Source organism: Pseudophryne corroboree, chromosome 11, assembly GCF_028390025.1.
Source record: "Pseudophryne corroboree isolate aPseCor3 chromosome 11, aPseCor3.hap2, whole genome shotgun sequence".
Lineage (NCBI taxonomy): Eukaryota > Metazoa > Chordata > Amphibia > Anura > Myobatrachidae > Pseudophryne > Pseudophryne corroboree.
Window position 1 is genome coordinate 332,009,601 of NC_086454.1, and position 19,245 is coordinate 332,028,845.

Genomic DNA, 19,245 nt, shown 5'->3' on the forward strand with positions numbered 1-19,245 from the left:
GGCCCCATCACCAGGAGGAGGGATATGGGGTTTTATTTATTTACAAAGATCAATATGTTCTACGCCCAGCAGGAGGAGTGCACTGTGGTGTGGCGGATGTGAGCAATACCAGTGCCGTAACCAGACATTTTAGCTCTGTGTGCAAGAAATAGCACTGGCGCCCCCCTCCCCCCCCCCCCCTTATATATAAAAAATGGCCAGTGCGTGCCGTAGGCGCGTATCAAATATATATGGGCGTATCTTTATGGAGAAGGGGCGTGACCACAGAGCTCCCTTTTACACCCCCATATGTAAAATAGGGATAGTGTCCGCTTTATTCACATTACACCGCACAGTAGCGCCCGTTATTCACATTACACCACACAGTAGCGCCCGTTAATCACATTACACCACACAGTAGCGCCCGTTAATCACATTACTTCGCACAGTAGCGCCCGTTAATCACATTACTTCGCACAGTAGCGCCCGTTAATCACATTACTTCGCACAGTAGCGCCCGTTATTCACATTACACCACACAGTAGCGCCCGTTAATCACATTACACCACACAGTAGCGCCCGTTAATCACATTACAGCAGTAATAAATATATATGTGTGTGTATGTATATATATATATATATATATATATATATAATGTACTGTGTGTATAACATACAGCCCGGCACTCCGTTTAAGCAACAATGCGCCCCGGTGCCCTCAGTAGTGGAATCAATAGAGAAAAAAAGACACTGCAGCACACGGAGTCGTTCAAACGTCAAAAAGTATATTGGAATCAATCACATCATGTTGTCCAACGTTTCGGGGTGCTTAACTACTTTGACAAGATGTTAGGAGAAGTCCTTCTCCTCACACCTTGACAAAGGAGTTAAGCGCCCCAAAAACATTGTACAGTACAGCGGGCAGCGCTGCGGATGGTGCGCCCACAGAGCAACTGCGCTGTGTGCTAAGCACCATCCGCCCACACCTAGTTACGGCCCTGAGCAATACTATCGCCCTTCTTTAGCTCCTCTATACCAGCTCATTGCCATAGCAACAAGTGCATTAACAAGATGCGTAGAGGCATAGAGACGCCACGAGTGAGAGGGTCTGCTGTCTAGGCAGCGTCCGCCTCGTTCTTGCACGTCTGCAATTTGTAGTTCCTACTGACTGGGAGATGCGGAAAGAGGAGCCGGATCATCTAATAGTAGATAACATCACCAGTAAGCATATTTAAGGGGTACAATGCGATCCATTTAAATAAATTAAATGCCAAGCTCCTCCTGGTGGCAGCTCCGCTTTCAGATGACCGTCTTACCCTAATTAGAAGTATATGTTAATGAACCAGTGGATACTGACCTAACTTAGGATGAGGTTTGAGTGCGCGATCTATAGCTGTCGGAAAAAATTATTATTATTTTATAATCTATGCGTTCTCTCTTTTTTAGGACCTGCCAGTGTGTCTTTACTGAGCCCTGGGATTTTGGAATATTTGTTAGAGAGTTTGGTAAGTATGAACCTGGCTCCGGATAGTAATGAAGAACAAGACCTACCTGAAACAGGGCATACAAGGCAGACCACATAAATGCAGACCTGAAAACAAAGAGTAGGGAGGGCCCTGCTTAGGAGAGAGCTTACATTCTAATTGGAGGAGGGCGCATCTGCGACAGGAGGCTAGTAGTGTGTCTCAGCGCGATATGTACTAAAGGGGAAATGTGGCCAAAAACCTGAAAAAAGGGCTTTGGATGCATTTCCTATATGCACCAAACCCGCATCCCGGTGCTTTGGTGCGGTGGGTAGCTCCAGCTTTTGTTGGCGTTACCCTATAGAAGCCTATGGGCTTCTTTCCGCATTTGGCTCTGAGAGAGATCCCATCTATCCGCGTCATCTCAAAGGTCAGCTCTTATTGGGAGAACTGTCCTTTTTGTGATACTAATGGCATGTAAGTACATATACAGCTAGTATAGATGCGGTAAGTGGCGGAATGTTCCACATCGCGGAAGCGATGCTTAGTACATCCTGTCCTTAGATGCGTGCGCTGTCACCTGTGAATACATTGGCATAGCATACAACTATTGGGCCCTGTGTTTGCATATAGACATCCTGGTTTATCATGTGTTCTATAGACTAGCCTCCTAATCTACACATTCTCTCTTTCAGAACTACAGATTCCATCCCATGGTCATTCTGTTTGCACTTATTGCACTGGAGAAATTCTCACAAACAAGTAAGAGCAGTTTCCAGAGTGGGGCCTGATTTGATCTCCGGCCAGGCTGACTGTATGTGACGTCTGTGTACGATAGCTTACAGCTAGTGATAGTGTACAATAGTTTATATGCTGGTACTGACCTGATCATCAAACTAAAGAGGCAATACCAGCTTCAATAGAAGGACCCCCTTCCCCGGCTGTGCAGGCTTGGCTAATAATGAATGGTGCCCTATCTTTTGGTTTGTTTTCCTATAGTCCAACGCAAACCGTGCTTACAAACCCAGAGACAACCATTAACTATTAAATAAACACCTCCATAAAGTGGTGACCAGACAGCGTAGAAGGGAATCTGCATCCTGTGCCACTCCTAAATGCTAAGCATGCTGGGTAAGTTCACATACAGCAGCTGTGGATACTCATTTTGCCTTCAAGTTCCATACAGTACTACTTCGGCAAGTTGTGTGTTTTCCAGTTGCTTTAGGTGTGGAACTACAAGTCCCGGTGAAGGAGCAGGGAGGCGGCATAAATTGGGCAGCACGGGTGGTTAGCATTACTGACTCGCAGCACTGAGGTCATGGGTTCGGTTCCCACCATGGCCCTAACTGTGTGGAGTTTGTATATTCTCCCCGTGCTTGCGTGGGTTTCCTCTGGCTACTCCGGTTTCCTTCCACAATCCAAAAATATACTGGTAGGTTAATTGACTCCCAACAAAATTATCCCTAGCGTGAATGTGTGTGCGTGTACATGTGGTAGGGAATAGAGGCCCTCATTCCGAGTTGATCGCACCAAGCAACTTTTTTGCTGCTGGTGCGATCATCTAATCTCCGCCTATGGGGGGAGTGTATTTTAGCATAGCAGGGCTGCGAACGCTTGTGCAGCCCTGCTATGCTAAAAAAGTTTCACACAAAACAAGACCAGCCCTAGACCTACTTACCCTGTGCTACGGCTCCAGCAATGCAGGTCCCGGCTTTGACGTCAGACGTTCGCCTGGACACGCCTGCGTTTCTCTTACCACTCCCCGAAAACGTCTGGAAACGGTGAGTATCTGCCACCGGAACGCCTCCCGCCTGTCCATCTTCATGCGATCGACGCCGCGATCACATTTGTCGCTGGCGGCGTCGTTTCCCGGTGACGACGTGCGTGCGCAATGCGTCCGCCACGCGTGCGCATTTCCGATCCGTTCGCACCGCAGCGAAGAACCGATGTGTGCGAACCGGTTGGAATGACCCCCCCCATAGATTGTAAACTCCACTGGGGCAGGGGCTGATGTGAATGGCCAAATATTCTCTGTAAAGCGCTGCGGAATATGTGTGCGCTATATGAATAATTGTTAATTAAATAAATAAGTGGTTTGTATGGGGTTAAATCTTCATCTCTATTTACATACAGAATTTTTACCAAAAGAAAATACAGGTTGAGTATCCCATATCCAAATATTCCGAAATACGGAATATTCCGAAATACGGACTTTTTTGAGTGAGAGTGAGATAGTGAAACCTTTGTTTTTTGATGGCTCAATGTACACAAACTCTGTTTAATACACAAAGTTATTAAAAATATTGTATTAAATGACCTTCAGGCTGTGTATATAAGGTGTATATGAAACATAAATGAAATGTGTGAATGTACACACGCTTTGTTTAATGCACAAAGTTATAAAAAATATTGTCTAAAATGACCTTCAGGCTGTGTGTATAAGGTGTATATGTAACATAAATGCATTCTGTGCTTAGATTTAGTTCCCATCACCATGATATCTCCTTATGGTATGCAATTATTCCAAAATACGGAAAAATCCGATATCCAAAATACCTCTGGTCCCAAGCATTTTGGATAAGGGATACTCAACCTGTATATAAAAGTCAGTTTGTATAAAATACATGTATGCATATAGATTTAGTGTCTCTTAAGTCAGTTCCCTTATTCCTCCTCATCTCAGGTGAGAATAAAATGACTGTTTCCGAGTCTCAGATTAGCGACCGTCTCCTGTTGCTGGAGACCTGGACATATAACGGGGACTTCCTGAAGCGTCAGGTCGGCTTCTGCGCCCAGTGGAGCTTAGACAACCTGTGTAAGTACTTCCTTTGTGGTGCCAGAGAGACGCCCATGGTGCTACCGCTTTATATTATAATGAGAGGAAATCGGCTGTATTTTCTACTAAATCATCCTGTGTCTGTTGCAGTTTTAAAAGAAGGTAGAAAGCTGACGTATGAGAAAGCCGACTTGACGCCAATTAACGCCATGCTCAATAGTAACGATGTGAGCGAGTACCTCAAAATTTCTCCCTACGGATTAGAAGTAAGGATTGTGTTCTTATATTTTATAAACAATTGTAACCATTTTATAGAACAGATACCTGTATCATGTGATTCTCATAGGTGTGTTTGTGTATCCTACTACATTTTCTTCATCTAACCACCCCTTACCCACACGCACACACATTGGGGGGGTTTCCAGTTGCTAGACGCCAAGACCTGACAAGTACGGTAGCATTATCATGCGTTGAACTGTTCATTCATGGCTCTGCAATACAGCTCTGTTAAAGACTGTATTTAGGAAGGACTGTTCAAATAAGTCATGTGACACAACTGGGTGGGGCCTTCTGATTACAGCTGAATGACAGATCAGAGATGTGGGAAGGTGGTTCCTGTCTACACCTTATGCCGTTCACCTCTGAGGAGGGTGCCTAACCCTAACCTGCTGCCTAACCCTAACCCCCCGAGACGCAGCCTAGTCCTAACCCCCAGCGGCTTACCTGTGGTGCGCCGCGGTCAGTGCTCGTTCGGGATCCCGGCTGTCTGGATTCCGGTGCCGGGATGGTGCAACCATTCTGGATACCGGTGTCTGCATTCAGAATAGGGTCGGTATTCCGATGTCGATATTCTGACTGCTGGGATACCGACACCTGGAATCCTGACTGCTTCCTTTAGTAGCATTGCAGTGTAACTTGGACACACGAGGAGACTGTGCTGATTAATGTGGTATGTGACACCTGTGTATATCTGTGTGTGACTGAGTCTCTGAGTCTGTACATGAAGTGCTACATTGCAGCAGCCGCAGCTTTTTCCAATACAAGTTCTGTTCTGCTCCATATACAGACTCAGTCACACACAGATATACAAGTGTCATATATCACATTAATCAGCACAGCCTCCTCATTAGGGCCTGCCAATCCTGGGATCGGGATCCAGGGATTTAGGCCACAAATCTGCCGGGATTCAATCGTGGGATTGGAAGCTCCAATCCCGGGGATTTCGGGGTCAGGCGGTCCTTGTTTTTTTTTTTTTAATGCCAGGCAGCATTGATCGTCCTCAGGAGGCTCAGACGCTGCCCTGCTCCCTCCTGCCGGTTCCCCCTGCGCAGCGTGACTTGAAGTCAAAGGTCACGCTGCGCAGCCAGCCGCCGCACAGACCTCACTGAACCGTTGGAAGTTACCCACCCGCTCTCCCAGTTACCATGGTGGTGAGTTAAGTGGGCGGTGCGAGGGGGAGGGGTGTTGACACAGGAGACAAACCAATCCGGATTATTTTTCAATCCCGATACCCAGGATTGAGAAAATGGCCCGGGATTGGCCACCCTATAACTCGTGCATCCTAGTCGCATTACGTTGAAACTAAAACGCATTTTCGGCAAAAAATGATGCCCAGCTTTGGCAGAGATGCACGGGACCTGGCGGCTCTCTCTCACCAGTCATCTCGCGTTACGTGGCATATCGAGGCTGGATGTATGAGGACGCATCTGTATATGTATGAAAAAATATACCTATTTACTAATGTGTGTATGTTTGTATACATCACGTGGTGATTACAATGCGACTCTGTATACTCCCGTAGTGCTTGAATAATGCAGGTTAGCCATATTACCATGCCATATTGCCTTGCGTTTTTCAGTAGTACTGTTGAAACGCGGGTATATTGTCCGTCCCTAGATTACATCAGCCACAGTACACCCAGGCATTCTAATGTACTATCAGAGTCTCTTAGCCTCACCTCTCCTTCACGCAATGTCACAGAAACCGAGTCATACAACGCAGCTCTGGCAGCAATGACTAACACAATCATTAGTATATTAGATGGTAATAAATGACGTGCTGGAAATGTCTGGTCCAATTACTAATATATTCTAAGGTATTGGCTGGAAAATCACTTTTATTACTACAGTAGGGGGATTGTTAGGGTGTCAGCCGTTACCATACAAGGGGGTCATTACACGTGCACCTGCCTGAATGGAGAATAACCGCGCACTCCCCTGTCTGCCAGGCCCGCTGTGACGCTTCCTCCTTTGAGAGTGTTCGCTGCACATTCTGCGTGGACTCCGGTGTGTGGTACTACGAAGTGACCGTCATTACCTCCGGGGTTATGCAGATAGGCTGGGCGACCAAGGACAGCAAGTTCCTCAATCATGTAAGTAACTTCCGGAACAACTTCTAATCATTGTAAGTAATGCAACATTGGCTTTTCTGTACATAGAAGTCTGCAGCAGCTTTTACATTTGTATCCAATGTGCCATTTATTTTCCTATCTCTCCAGTGTGCTCTATTCTGCATAGTAGTACTACTTACTAGTGATGAGCGGATTCGGTTTTACTCGGTTCTCAAAACGGCATCTTATTGGCTATCCAAAACACGTGACATCCGTGAGCCAATAAGATGCCGTTTTGAGACCCGAGTAAAACCGAATCCGCTCATCTCTACTAGAGATGAGCGGGTTCTGTTTCTCGGAAACCGAACCCCCCCCGAACTTCACGCTTTTTACACGGGTCCGAGGCAGACTCGGATCTTCCCGCCTTGCTCGGCTAACCCGAGCGCGCCCGAACGTCATCATCCCGCTGTCGGATTCTCGCGAGGCTCGTATTCTATCGCGAGACTCGGATTCTATATAAGGAGCCGCGCGTCGCCGCCATTTTCACACGTGCATTGAGATTGATAGGGAGAGGACGTGGCTGGCGTCCTCTCCGTTTAGAGTAGACTAGAGAGTAGTAGAGAGTAGAGACACTTGATTTACTAATTTTGGGGAGCATATTAGGACGGAGTACTACTTGCTGATAGTGTGACCAGTGACCACCAGTTTAATTAATCCGTTCTCTGCCTGAAAAAAAACGATACACAGTGTGACACAGTCACATACCATATCTGTGCTCAGCCTCAGTGTGCTGCATCATCTATGTAATACTGTATATCTGACTGTGCTGAGTGCTCACTGCTCACACAGCTTAATTGTGGGGGAGACTGGGGAGCAGTTATAGCAGGAGTACATATTTTAACAGTGCACACTTTTGCTGCCAGAGTGCCACTGCCAGTGCCAGTGTGACTGACCAGTGACCACTGACCACCAGTATATTGTGATTGTCTGCCTGAAAAAGTTAAACACTCGTCGTGTGGTGTTTTTATTCTATAAACGCATTCTGCTGACAGTGTCCAGCAGGTCCGTCATTATATAATATATACCTGTCCGGCTGCAGTAGTGATATATATATATTTTTTATATCATTATCATCCAGTCTATATTAGCACTGCAGCAGACGCAGTACGGTAGTCCACGGCTGTAGCTACCTCTGTGTCGGCAGTCGCTCGTCCATCCATAATTGTATACCACCTACCCGTGGTGTTTTTTTTTTTTTTCTATCTTCTTGATACTAGTAGCTTACTTTAGGAGTCTGCAGTGCTGAGCTGACAGTGTCCAGCAGGTCCGTCGTTATATAATATATACCGTATATACTCGAGTATAAGCCGACTTTTTCAGCACTTTTTTTTGTGCTGAAAAAGCCACCTCGGCTTATACTCGAGTCAGTGCAGGCAGAGGCAGAGCAGTGTGAAGGAGGGACATGGAGCGCACAGCGCGCGGCGCTCCTGTGTCCCTCCTGCATCTCCGGCGGCAGCAGCGGCGGTTCTATTACAGGAAATACCCGTTCGTGACCTCTGATCACGAACCGGCACTTCCTATAATAGACCCGCCGCGGCCGCCGAAGATGCAGGAGGGACACAGGAGAGCCGCGCACGCTGTGTGCTTCGTGTCCCTCCAGAAGACAGCGCGGGATCGACGGAGGGGTAAGTAACAGCACTGTGGGGCATACCTGGCACTTGGGGAGGGAACGTATCTGGCAGCACTGTGGGGGCATATCTGGCAGCACTGTGGGGGCATATCTGGCAGCACTGTGGGGGCATAACTGGCAGCACTGTGGGGGCATAACTGGCAGCACTGTGGGGGCATATCTGGCAGCACTGTGGGGGCATAACTGGCAGCACTGTGGGGGCATATCTGGCAGCACTGTGGGGGCATATCTGGCAGCACTGTGGGGGCATATCTGGCAGCACTGTGGGGGCATATCTGGCAGCACTGTGGGGGCATATCTGGCAGCACTGTGGGGGCATATCTGGCAGCACTGTGGGGGCATATCTGGCAGCACTGTGGGGGCATATCTGGCAGCACTGTGGGGGCATATCTGGCAGCACTGTGGGGGCATAACTGGCAGCACTGTGGGGGCATATCTGGCAGCACTGTGGGGGCATATCTGGCAGCACTGTGGGGGCATATCTGGCACTATGAGGGCATATCTGGCACTGAGGGCTGTGTACGGCTAGAGCTGCATTTCCCACCCTAGGCTTATACTCGAGTCAATAAGTTTTCCCAGGTTTTTGTGGTAGAATTAGGTGCCTCGGCTTATATTCGGGTCGACTTATACTCGAGTATATACGGTACCTGTCCGGCTGCAGTAGTGATATATATATATATTTTTTATATCATTATCATCCAGTCTATATTAGCAGCAGACGCAGTACGGTAGTCCACGGCTGTAGCTACCTCTGTGTCGGCAGTCGCTCGTCAATCCATAAGTATACTAGTATCCATCCATCTCCATTGTTTACCTGAGGTGCCTTTTAGTTGTGCCTATTAAAATATGGAGAACAAAAATGTTGAGGTTCCAAAAATAGGGAAAGATCAAGATCGACTTCCACCTCGTGCTGAAGCTGCTGCCACTAGTCATGGCCGAGACGATGAAATGCCAGCAACGTCGTCTGCCAAGGCCGATGCCCAATGTCATAGTACAGAGCATGTAAAATCCAAAACACCAAATATCAGTAAAAAAAGGACTCAAAAATCTAAAATAAAATTGTCGGAGGAGAAGCGTAAACTTGCCAATATGCCATTTACCACACGGAGTGGCAAGGAACGGCTGAGGCCCTGGCCTATGTTCATGGCTAGGGGTTCAGCTTCACATGAGGATGGAAGCACTCAGCCTCTCGCTAGAAAAATGAAAAGACTCAAGCTGGCAAAAGCACAGCAAAGAACTGTGCGTTCTTCGAAATCACAAATCCACAAGGAGAGTCCAATTGTGTCGTTTGCGATGCCTGACCTTCCCAACACTGGACGTGAAGAGCATGCGCCTTCCACCATTTGCACGCCACCTGCAAGTGCTGGAAGGAGCACCCGCAGTCCAGTTCCTGATAGTCAGATTGAAGATGTCAGTGTTGAAGTACACCAGGATGAGGAGGATATGGGTGTTGCTGGCGCTGGGGAGGAAATTGACCAGGAGGATTCTGATGGTGAGGTGGTTTGTTTAAGTCAGGCACCCGGGGAGACACCTGTTGTCCGTGGGAGGAATAGGGCCATTGACATGCCTGGTGAAAATACCAAAAAAATCAGCTCTTCGGTGTGGAAGTATTTCAACAGAAATGCGGACAACATTTGTCAAGCCGTGTGTTGCCTTTGTCAAGCTGTAATAAGTAGGGGTAAGGACGTTAACCACCTCGGAACATCCTCCCTTATACGTCACCTGCAGCGCATTCATCATAAGTCAGTGACAAGTTCAAAAACTTTGGGCGGAAGCAGTCCACTGACCAGTAAATCCCTTCCTCTTGTAACCAAGCTCACGCAAACCACCCCACCAACTCCCTCAGTGTCAATTTCCTCCTTCCCCAGGAATGCCAATAGTCCTGCAGGCCATGTCACTGGCAATTCTGACGAGTCCTCTCCTGCCTGGGATTCCTCCGATGCATCCTTGCGTGTAACGCCTACTGCTGCTGGCGCTGCTGTTGTTGCTGCTGGGAGTCGATGGTCATCCCAGAGGGGAAGTCGTACTCGTAAGACCACTTTTACTACTTCCACCAAGCAATTGACTGTCCAACAGTCCTTTGCAAGGAAGATGAAATATCACAGCAGTCATCCTGCTGCAAAGCGGATAACTGAGGCCTTGGCATCCTGGGCGGTGAGAAACGTGGTTCCGGTATCCATCATTACTGCAGAGGCAACTAGAGACTTGTTGGAGGTACTGTGTCCCCGGTACCAAATACCATCTAGGTTCCATTTCTCTAGGCAGGCGATACCGAAAATGTACACAGACCTCAGAAAAAGACTCACCAGTGTCCTAAAAAATGCAGTTGTACCCAATGTCCACTTAACCACGGACAAGTGGAGCAGGGAAGGCTCAGGACTATATGACTGTGACAGCCCACTGGGTAGATGTATGGACTCCCGCCGCAAGAACAGCAGCGGCGGCACCAGTAGCAGCATCTCGCAAACGCCAACTCTTTCCTAGGCAGGCTACGCTTTGTATCACCGCTTTCCAGAATACGCACACAGCTAAAAACCTCTTACGGCAACTGAGGAAGATCATCGCAGAATGGCTTACCCCAATTGGACTCTCCTGTGGATTTGTGGCATCGGACAACGCCAGCAATATTGTGTGTGCATTAAATATGGGCAAATTCCAGCACGTCCCATGTTTTGCACATACCTTGAATTTGGTGGTGCAGAATTATTTAAAAAACGAGAGGGGCGTGCAAGAGATGCTGTCGGTGGCCAGAAGAATTGCGGGACACTTTCGGCGTACAGGCACCACGTACAGAAGACTGGAGCACCACCAAAAACGCCTGAACCTGCCCTGCCATCATCTGAAGCAAGAAGTGGTAACGAGGTGGAATTCAACCCTCTATATGCTTCAGAGGTTGGAGGAGCAGCAAAAGGCCATTCAAGCCTATACAACTGAGCACGATATAGGAGGTGGAATGCACCTGTCTCAAGCGCAGTGGAGAATGATTTCAATGTTGTGCAAGGTTCTGCAACCTTTTGAACTTGCCACACGTGAAGTCAGTTCAGACACTGCCAGCCTGAGTCAGGTCATTCCCCTCATCAGGCTTTTGCAGAAGAAGCTGGAGACATTGAAGGAGGAGCTAACACAGAGCGATTCCGCTAGGCATGTGGGACTTGTGGATGGAGCCCTTAATTCGCTTAACAAGGATTCACGGGTGGTCAATCTGTTGAAATCAGAGCACTACATTTTGGCCACCGTGCTCGATCCTAGATTTAAAACCTACCTTGGATCTCTCTTTCCGGCAGACACAAGTCTGCTGGGGTTCAAAGAACTGCTGGTGACAAAATTGTCAAGTCAAGCGGAACGCGACCTGTCAACATCTCCTCCTTCACATTCTCCCGCAACTGGGGGTGCGAGGAAAAGGCTCAGAATTCCGAGCCCACCCGCTGGCAGGGCAGTCTGGAGCGACTGCTGATGCTGACATCTGGTCCGGACTGAAGAACCTGACAACGATTACGGACATGTCGTCTACTGTCACTGCATATGATTCTCTCCCCATTGAAAGAATGGTGGAGGATTATATGAGTGACCGCATCCAAGTAGGCACGTCAGACAGTCCGTACTTATACTGGCAGGAAAAAGAGGCAATTTGGAGGCCCTTGCACAAACTGGCTTTATTCTACCTAAGTTGCCCTCCCACAAGTGTGTACTCCGAAAGAGTGTTTAGTGCCGCCGCTCACCTTGTCAGCAATCGGCGTACGAGGTTACATCCAGAAAATGTGGAGAAGATGATGTTCATTAAAATGAATTATAATCAATTCCTCCGTGGAGACATTGACCAGCAGCAATTGCCTCCACAAAGTACACAGGGAGCTGAGATGGTGGATTCCAGTGGGGACGAATTGATAATCTGTGAGGAGGGGGATGTACACGGTGATATATCGGAGGATGATGATGAGGTGGACATCTTGCCTCTGTAGAGCCAGTTTGTGCAAGGAGAGATTAATTGCTTCTTTTTTGGTGGGGGTCCAAACCAACCCGTCATTTCAGTCACAGTCGTGTGGCAGACCCTGTCACTGAAATGATGGGTTGGTTAAAGTGTGCATGTCCTGTTTAAACAACATAAGGGTGGGTGGGAGGGCCCAAGGACAATTCCATCTTGCACCTCTTTTTTCTTTCATTTTTCTTTGCGTCATGTGCTGTTTGGGGGGTGTTTTTTGGAAGGGCCATCCTGCGTGACACTGCAGTGCCACTCCTAGATGGGCCAGGTGTTTGTGTCGGCCACTAGGGTCGCTTAGCTTACTCACACAGCTACCTCATTGCGCCTCTTTTTTTCTTTGCGTCATGTGCTGTTTGGGGGGTGTTTTTTGGAAGGGCCATCCTGCGTGACACTGCAGTGCCACTCCTAGATGGGCCAGGTGTTTGTGTCGGCCACTAGGGTCGCTTAGCTTACTCACACAGCTACCTCATTGCGCCTCTTTTTTTCTTTGCGTCATGTGCTGTTTGGGGAGTGTTTTTTGGAAGGGCCATCCTGCGTGACACTGCAGTGCCACTCCTAGATGGGCCAGGTGTTTGTGTCGGCCACTAGGGTCGCTTAGCTTACTCACACAGCTACCTCATTGCGCCTCTTTTTTTTCTTTGCGTCATGTGCTGTTTGGGGAGTGTTTTTTGGAAGGGCCATCCTGCGTGACACTGCAGTGCCACTCCTAGATGGGCCAGGTGTTTGTGTCGGCCACTTGGGTCGCTTAGCTTACTCACACAGCTACCTCATTGCGCCTCTTTTTTTCTTTGCGTCATGTGCTGTTTGGGGAGTGTTTTTTGGAAGGGCCATCCTGCGTGACACTGCAGTGCCACTCCTAGATGGGCCAGGTGTTTGTGTCGGCCACTTGGGTCGCTTAGCTTAGCCATCCAGCGACCTCGGTGCAAATTTTAGGACTAAAAATAATATTGTGAGGTGTGAGGTGTTCAGAATAGACTGAAAATGAGTGGAAATTATGGTTATTGAGGTTAATAATACTTTGGGATCAAAATGACCCCCAAATTCTATGATTTAAGCTGTTTTTTAGGGTTTTTTGAAAAAAACACCCGAATCCAAAACACACCCGAATCCGACAAAAAAAATTCGGTGAGGTTTTGCCAAAACGCGTTCGAACCCAAAACACGGCCGCGGAACCGAACCCAAAACCAAAACACAAAACCCGAAAAATTTCCGGTGCTCATCACTAATCTCTACTACTTACATTCTTTTCACTGAAATGAGGTGACTTGTCAGGTTATGTCTGACCTCGCCCACGTATGCCTTATACCCACAGGTGAGCTAGGTCCTGCCCACACAGTGAGGTAGGCCAGGTAAACTGTTCAGCAGAACCTGTCCTGTTTGGATCTATTAGGGGTTTACATAGTGACTAATGCAGTAAGTGCTAAAACCCCACTCTGTAAGGAGAACCCACAGTAAACACTGAGCTGTGTATACAGATGGGTGCAATGTGAGAGCCTGCATTGTACTCTCTCTACCCTGTCCTCACATCACCGTTCCGCTGGAAGCTTATCCTATATAGTAAAAGGCTAACGCCGCTCCTCACCTCTGTTACGTGCACTGGTGGCCACTAGAGGGCACCCCCGATAGACCAAATGACTCCTGTGTGTGCTGCAAGCTGTCGCAGGTGAAAGTGATACTGCAAGGAGATGTTACAGCCTCATAACCTGCTTCTGCTAATATTAATAATACTGATCAGACTGAGAGAGGGGCGGTTATGGACTGGGGGTGGGGGGGGCGAGTGCCTGCATTTCCATATAGTGTGCAGCCATTTACTCTGCTCTGTTCCCTGTGGAATATTTATATTTGTGCACCAACATAAGGCCCCAGGTACTTTATAAATTTGCAGTTATTTCAAATTTGGCATGTTCCCTTTAATTGCTGACCGTATCGTTCTTATAATTGTTAAATGCCAATTGTGCCCAATCACATATTAAAAATGAGTCCTGTCTCTTTCACCCATGTGTCTGTGTACAACTAGGAAGGATATGGCATCGGGGACGATGAGTATTCCTGTGCCTACGACGGCTGCAGGCAGCTGATCTGGTACAACGCGAAGAGTAAAGCTCACCAACATCCCTGCTGGAAAGAAGGTAAGAACCCCTGAACCAACCAGTAACCCTAAAGCATGAGTTAGCATTTACCCACCGAGTAAAATGTAAAAGATGAAAACAAGAGCAGGCTTAGCCTTGGGGTTTAGAAAACGTTAATAGACCAAAATGATGATATTGTATTTACAGTGTATAATGATGCATTTTGCAATTCAATGTATTTTGTCTGTAGTATAAATATCCTTTATAAATACAGCAGCACTTAGAGGAGCACGCCTGATCTTCTAATATAGCACACTTATAGGCCCTACACACATGCCGATATTCTGAAAGATATGAACGATCTCGTTCATAAATGAACGAGAACTCGTTCATATCTTTCAGTGTGGAGACTCCAGCGATGAACGATGCGCGGCCCCGCGCTCGTTCATCGCTGATCTCCCGTCGGCTGTGCATGCAGGCCAATATGGACGATCTCGTCCATATTTGCCTGCACTTCAATGCAGCCGGGTGACGGGGGGAGTGAAGAAACTTCACTCCCCCCGTCACTGTCCCCCCGCCGCCGGGTTGCTCGTTGGCCGTATCGGCCGTCGGGCACCTCGGCGGCGCATCGCCGAGTGTGTAGGGCCCCTTAGAGGAGCACGCCTGATCTTCTAATATAGCGCACTTAGAGCAGCACGCCTGATCTTCTATGATAGCGCACTTAGAGCAGCGCGCCTGATCTTTTTCGGAAATCTCTACACAACTTGGAAGTTATTATACCCACACTCATCTTACTTTAATCAGGGAGGGCGAGGGGGTTATAAGAATAATAATTAGGTAGGTGGTTGGATGTTTATATGACATTTACACATCCGCACTATAGACATGATTTTCTCCATGTGAAAATAATCTCTAGCAGTGCTGTGGATATGTCACATAAACATCCAACCTCCTACCCAATTACTATCATTATTATACCCCCCTCTCTTAAACACTGCAGTAGTGTATTAACACAATAGAGTTGTGCTAACATTTGGAGCTTTTCATTTTTCTGTCCCTTGTGGCAGTTTTCCTTTGTGAAGCTTTCTACAACATGCAGAGAGCATAGAACTGCACATATTATCACCATCATTATCATTAATTTGAATATTTGAAGACGCCACAAATCTTTGCAGTGCCAGGCAGTCAGAACGACTTATATGAAAGACAGAACTGTCTGCCGGCACAGAGGGTAGGATGCACCCTGCTCCTGAGAGCTTACAGTAGCTTGAGAGAGAATGCTGGGAAAATAGGTGCTAGTGGGACAGCGTGGAGATGGGACGGCAGCTGGTAGAAAGCCCAGAGGGTGTAGTATCAGGTGGGGGTGCTATAATAAAGTCGTAGGTTTTGAAAGACCGAGCTTTAAAGATTAAAGGTTGTCTGGTCAGCTGCGTTGGCGATGTTTTGGAGCTGCACCATGGCGACACAAGGTTCTAATAAGCAACAAGATCTGCTTGTCCTGCTTTAACTCCTCTGGTGGAGTGACACTGGGTGTATGCCCCTCCATACAGCAATCCACACTGTTAGGATTGTGCCCTCTCTTTGCACTGTTATAATAAGATTTTACTTACCGATAAATCTATTTCTCGTAGTCCGTAGTGGATGCTGGGACTCCGTAAGGACCATGGGGATATAGCGGCTCCGCAGGAGACAGGGCACAATAATAAAAGCTTTAGGATCAGGTGGTGTGCACTGGCTCCTCCCCCTATGACCCTCCTCCAAGCCTCAGTTAGGATACTGTGCCCGGACGAGCGTGCATAATAAGGAAGGATATTGAATCCCGGGTAAGACTCATACCAGCCACACCAATCACACCGTACAACCTGTGATCTGAACCCAGTTAACAGTATGATAACAACGAAGGAGCCTCTGAAAAGACGGCTCACAACAAAAATAACCCGATTTTTGTAACAATAACTATGTACAAGTATTGCAGACAATCCGCACTTGGGATGGGCGCCCAGCATCCACTACGGACTACGAGAAATAGATTTATCGGTAAGTAAAATCTTATTTTCTCTGACGTCCTAGTGGATGCTGGGACTCCGTAAGGACCATGGGGATTATACCAAAGCTCCCAAACGGGCGGGAGAGTGCGGACGACCCTGCAGCACCGAATGAGAGAACTCCATGTCCTCCTCAGCCAGGGTATCAAACCTGTAGAATTTAGCAAACGCGTTTGCCCCTGACCAAGTAACTGCTCGGCAAAGCTGTAAAGCCGAGACCCCTCGGGCAGTCGCCCAAGATGAGCCCCCTTCCTTTTGGAATGGGCTTTTACAGATTTTGGCTGTGGCAGGCCTGCCACAGAATGTGTAAACTGAATTGTATTACAAATCCAGCGAGCAATCGTCTGCTTAGAAGCAGGAGCACCCATCTTGTTGGGTGCACACAGGCTAAACAGCGAGTCAGATTTTCTGACTCCAGCCGTCCTGGAAACATATTTTTCAGGGCCCTGACAACGTCAAGTAACTTGGAGTCCTCCAAGTCCCTAGTACCCGCAGGTACCACAATAGGTTGGTTCATGTGAAAAACAGAAAACACCTTAAGGAGAAATTGAGGACGAGTCCTCAATTCTGCCCTGTCAGAATGAAAAATTAAGTAAGGGCTTTATATATGATAAAGCCGCCAATTCTGACACACGCCTGGCTGAAGCCAGGGCTAATAAAATATCTCACATGGAAGGTGACGATGCTAAGTCCACAGTGGTGAGTGGTTCAAACCAATGTGACTTTAGGAAACTCAAAACAACATTGAGGTCCCAAGGTGCCACTGGGGCACAAAAGGAGGCTGTATATGCAGTACCCCTTTTACAAACATCTGAACGTCAGGCACTAAAGCCAGTTCTTTCTGGAAGAAATTCGACAGGGCCGAAATTTGAACCTTAATGGACCCTAACTTTAGGCCCACAGACAGTCCTGTTTTCAGGAAATGTAGGAAACGACCCAGTTGGAATTCCTCTGTAGGGGCCTTCTTGGCCTCACACCACGCAACATATCTTCACCAAATGCGGTGAAAATGTTTTGCGGTTACATCCTTCCTGTCTTCGACCAGGGTAGGGATGACTTCATCTGGAATGCCCTTTCAGGATCCGGCGTTCAACCGCCATGCCGTCAAACGCGGCAAGTCTTGGAACAGACAAGGCCCCTGCTGGAGCAGGTCCTTTCTTACAGGTAGAGGCCACGGGTCTTCCGTGAACATCTCTTGAAGTTTCGGGTACCAAGTCCTTCTTGGCCAATCCGGAACCACGAGTATCGTTCTTACTCATCTCCCTCTTATGATTCTCAGTACTTTTGGTATGAGAGGCATAAGAGGGAACACATACTCTGACTGGTACACCCACAGTGTTACCAGAGCGTCCACCGCTATTGCCTGAGGGTCCCTTGACCTGGCGCAATATCTGTCTAGTTTTTTGTTCAGGCGGGACGCCATCATGTCCACCTTTGGTTTTTCCCAACGGTTTACAATCATGTGGAAGACTTCCCGATGAAGTCCCCACTCTCCCGGGTGGAGGTCATGCCTGCTGAGGAAGTCTGCTTCCCAGTTTTCCACTCCCGGAATGAACACTGCTGAGAGTGTTATCACATGATTTTTCGCCCAGCGAAGAATCCTTGTAGTTTCTGCCATTTCCCTCCTGCTTCTTGTGCCGCCCTGTCTGTTTACGTGGGCGACTGCCGTGATGTTGTCCCACTGGATCAATACCGGCTGACCTTGAAGCAGAGGTCTTGCTAAGCTTAGAGCATTGTAAATTGCCCTTAGCTCCAGTATATTTATGTGGAGAGAAGTCTCCAGACTTGATCACACTCTCTGGAAATTTTTTCCTTGTGTGACTGCTCCCCAGCCACTCAGGCTGGCATCCGTGGTCACCAGGACCCAGTCCTGAATGCCGAATCTGCGGCCCTTTCATAGATGAGCACTCTGTAGCCACCGCAGAAGAAACACCCTTGTCCTTGGAGACAGGGTTATCCGCTGATGCATCTGAAGATGCGATCCGGACCATTTTTCCAGCAGATCCCACGGAAAGGTTCTTGCGTGAAATCTACCGAATGGGATCGCTTTGTAAGAAACCACCATTTTTCACAGGATCCTTGTGCAATGATGCACTGATACTTTTCCTGGTTTTAGGAGGTTCCTGACTAGCTCGGATAACTCCCTGGCTTTCTTCTCCGGGAGAAAACATCCTTTTCTGGACTGTGTCCAGAATCATCCCTAGGAACAGTAGACGTGTCGTCGGAAAAAACTGCGATTTTGGAATATTTAGAATCCACTCGTGCTGTCGTAGAACTACTTAAGATAGTGCTACTCCGACCTCCAACTGTTCTCTGGACCTTGCCCTTATCAGGAAAGCGTCCATATTTCTTTTAAGAAGAATCATCATTTCGGCCATTACCTTGGTAAAGACCCGGGGTGCCGTGGACAATCCAAACGGCAGCGTCTGAACTGATAGTGACAGTTCTGTACCACGAACCTGAGGTACCCTTGGTGAGAAGGCAAATTTGGACATGTAGGTAAGCGTCCCTGATATCCAGTGACACCATATCGTCCCCTTCTTCCTGGTTCGCTATCACTACTCTGAGTGACTCCAGCTTGATTTGAACGCTTGTATGTAAGTGTTCAAATATTTCAGATCTCACCGAGCCGTCTGGCTTCAGTACCACAATATAGTGTGGAATAATACCCCTTCCCTTGTTGTAGAAGGGGTACTTTGATTATCACCTGCTGGGAATACAGCCTGTGAATTGTTCCCAATACTGCCTCCCTGTCGGAGGGAGACGTTGGTAAAGCAGACTTCAGGAACTTGTGAGGGGGAGACGTCTCGAATTTCCAATGTACACCTGGGATACTACGTGTAGGATCCAGGAGTCCACTTGTGAGTGAGCCCCCTGCGTGCTGAAACTCTTGAGATGAACCCCTACCGCACCTG

The 19,245-nt window shown here is 47.9% G+C and overlaps 1 protein-coding gene across 2 annotated transcripts in view; it reads left to right on the top strand.

The window, feature by feature from the left end:
• The window catches only part of RSPRY1 (ring finger and SPRY domain containing 1), an 83,418-nt gene that overhangs the window by 30,940 nt on the left and 33,233 nt on the right, over positions 1-19,245 (top strand). For both annotated transcript variants that reach the window (XM_063945756.1, XM_063945757.1), the window contains exons 6-11: positions 1,424-1,484; positions 2,138-2,204; positions 4,126-4,257; positions 4,369-4,484; positions 6,446-6,589; positions 14,234-14,345. In XM_063945756.1, the coding sequence (XP_063801826.1) occupies positions 1,424-1,484; positions 2,138-2,204; positions 4,126-4,257; positions 4,369-4,484; positions 6,446-6,589; positions 14,234-14,345 (632 nt within the window). The remainder of the gene's footprint in view (positions 1-1,423; positions 1,485-2,137; positions 2,205-4,125; positions 4,258-4,368; positions 4,485-6,445; positions 6,590-14,233; positions 14,346-19,245) is intronic.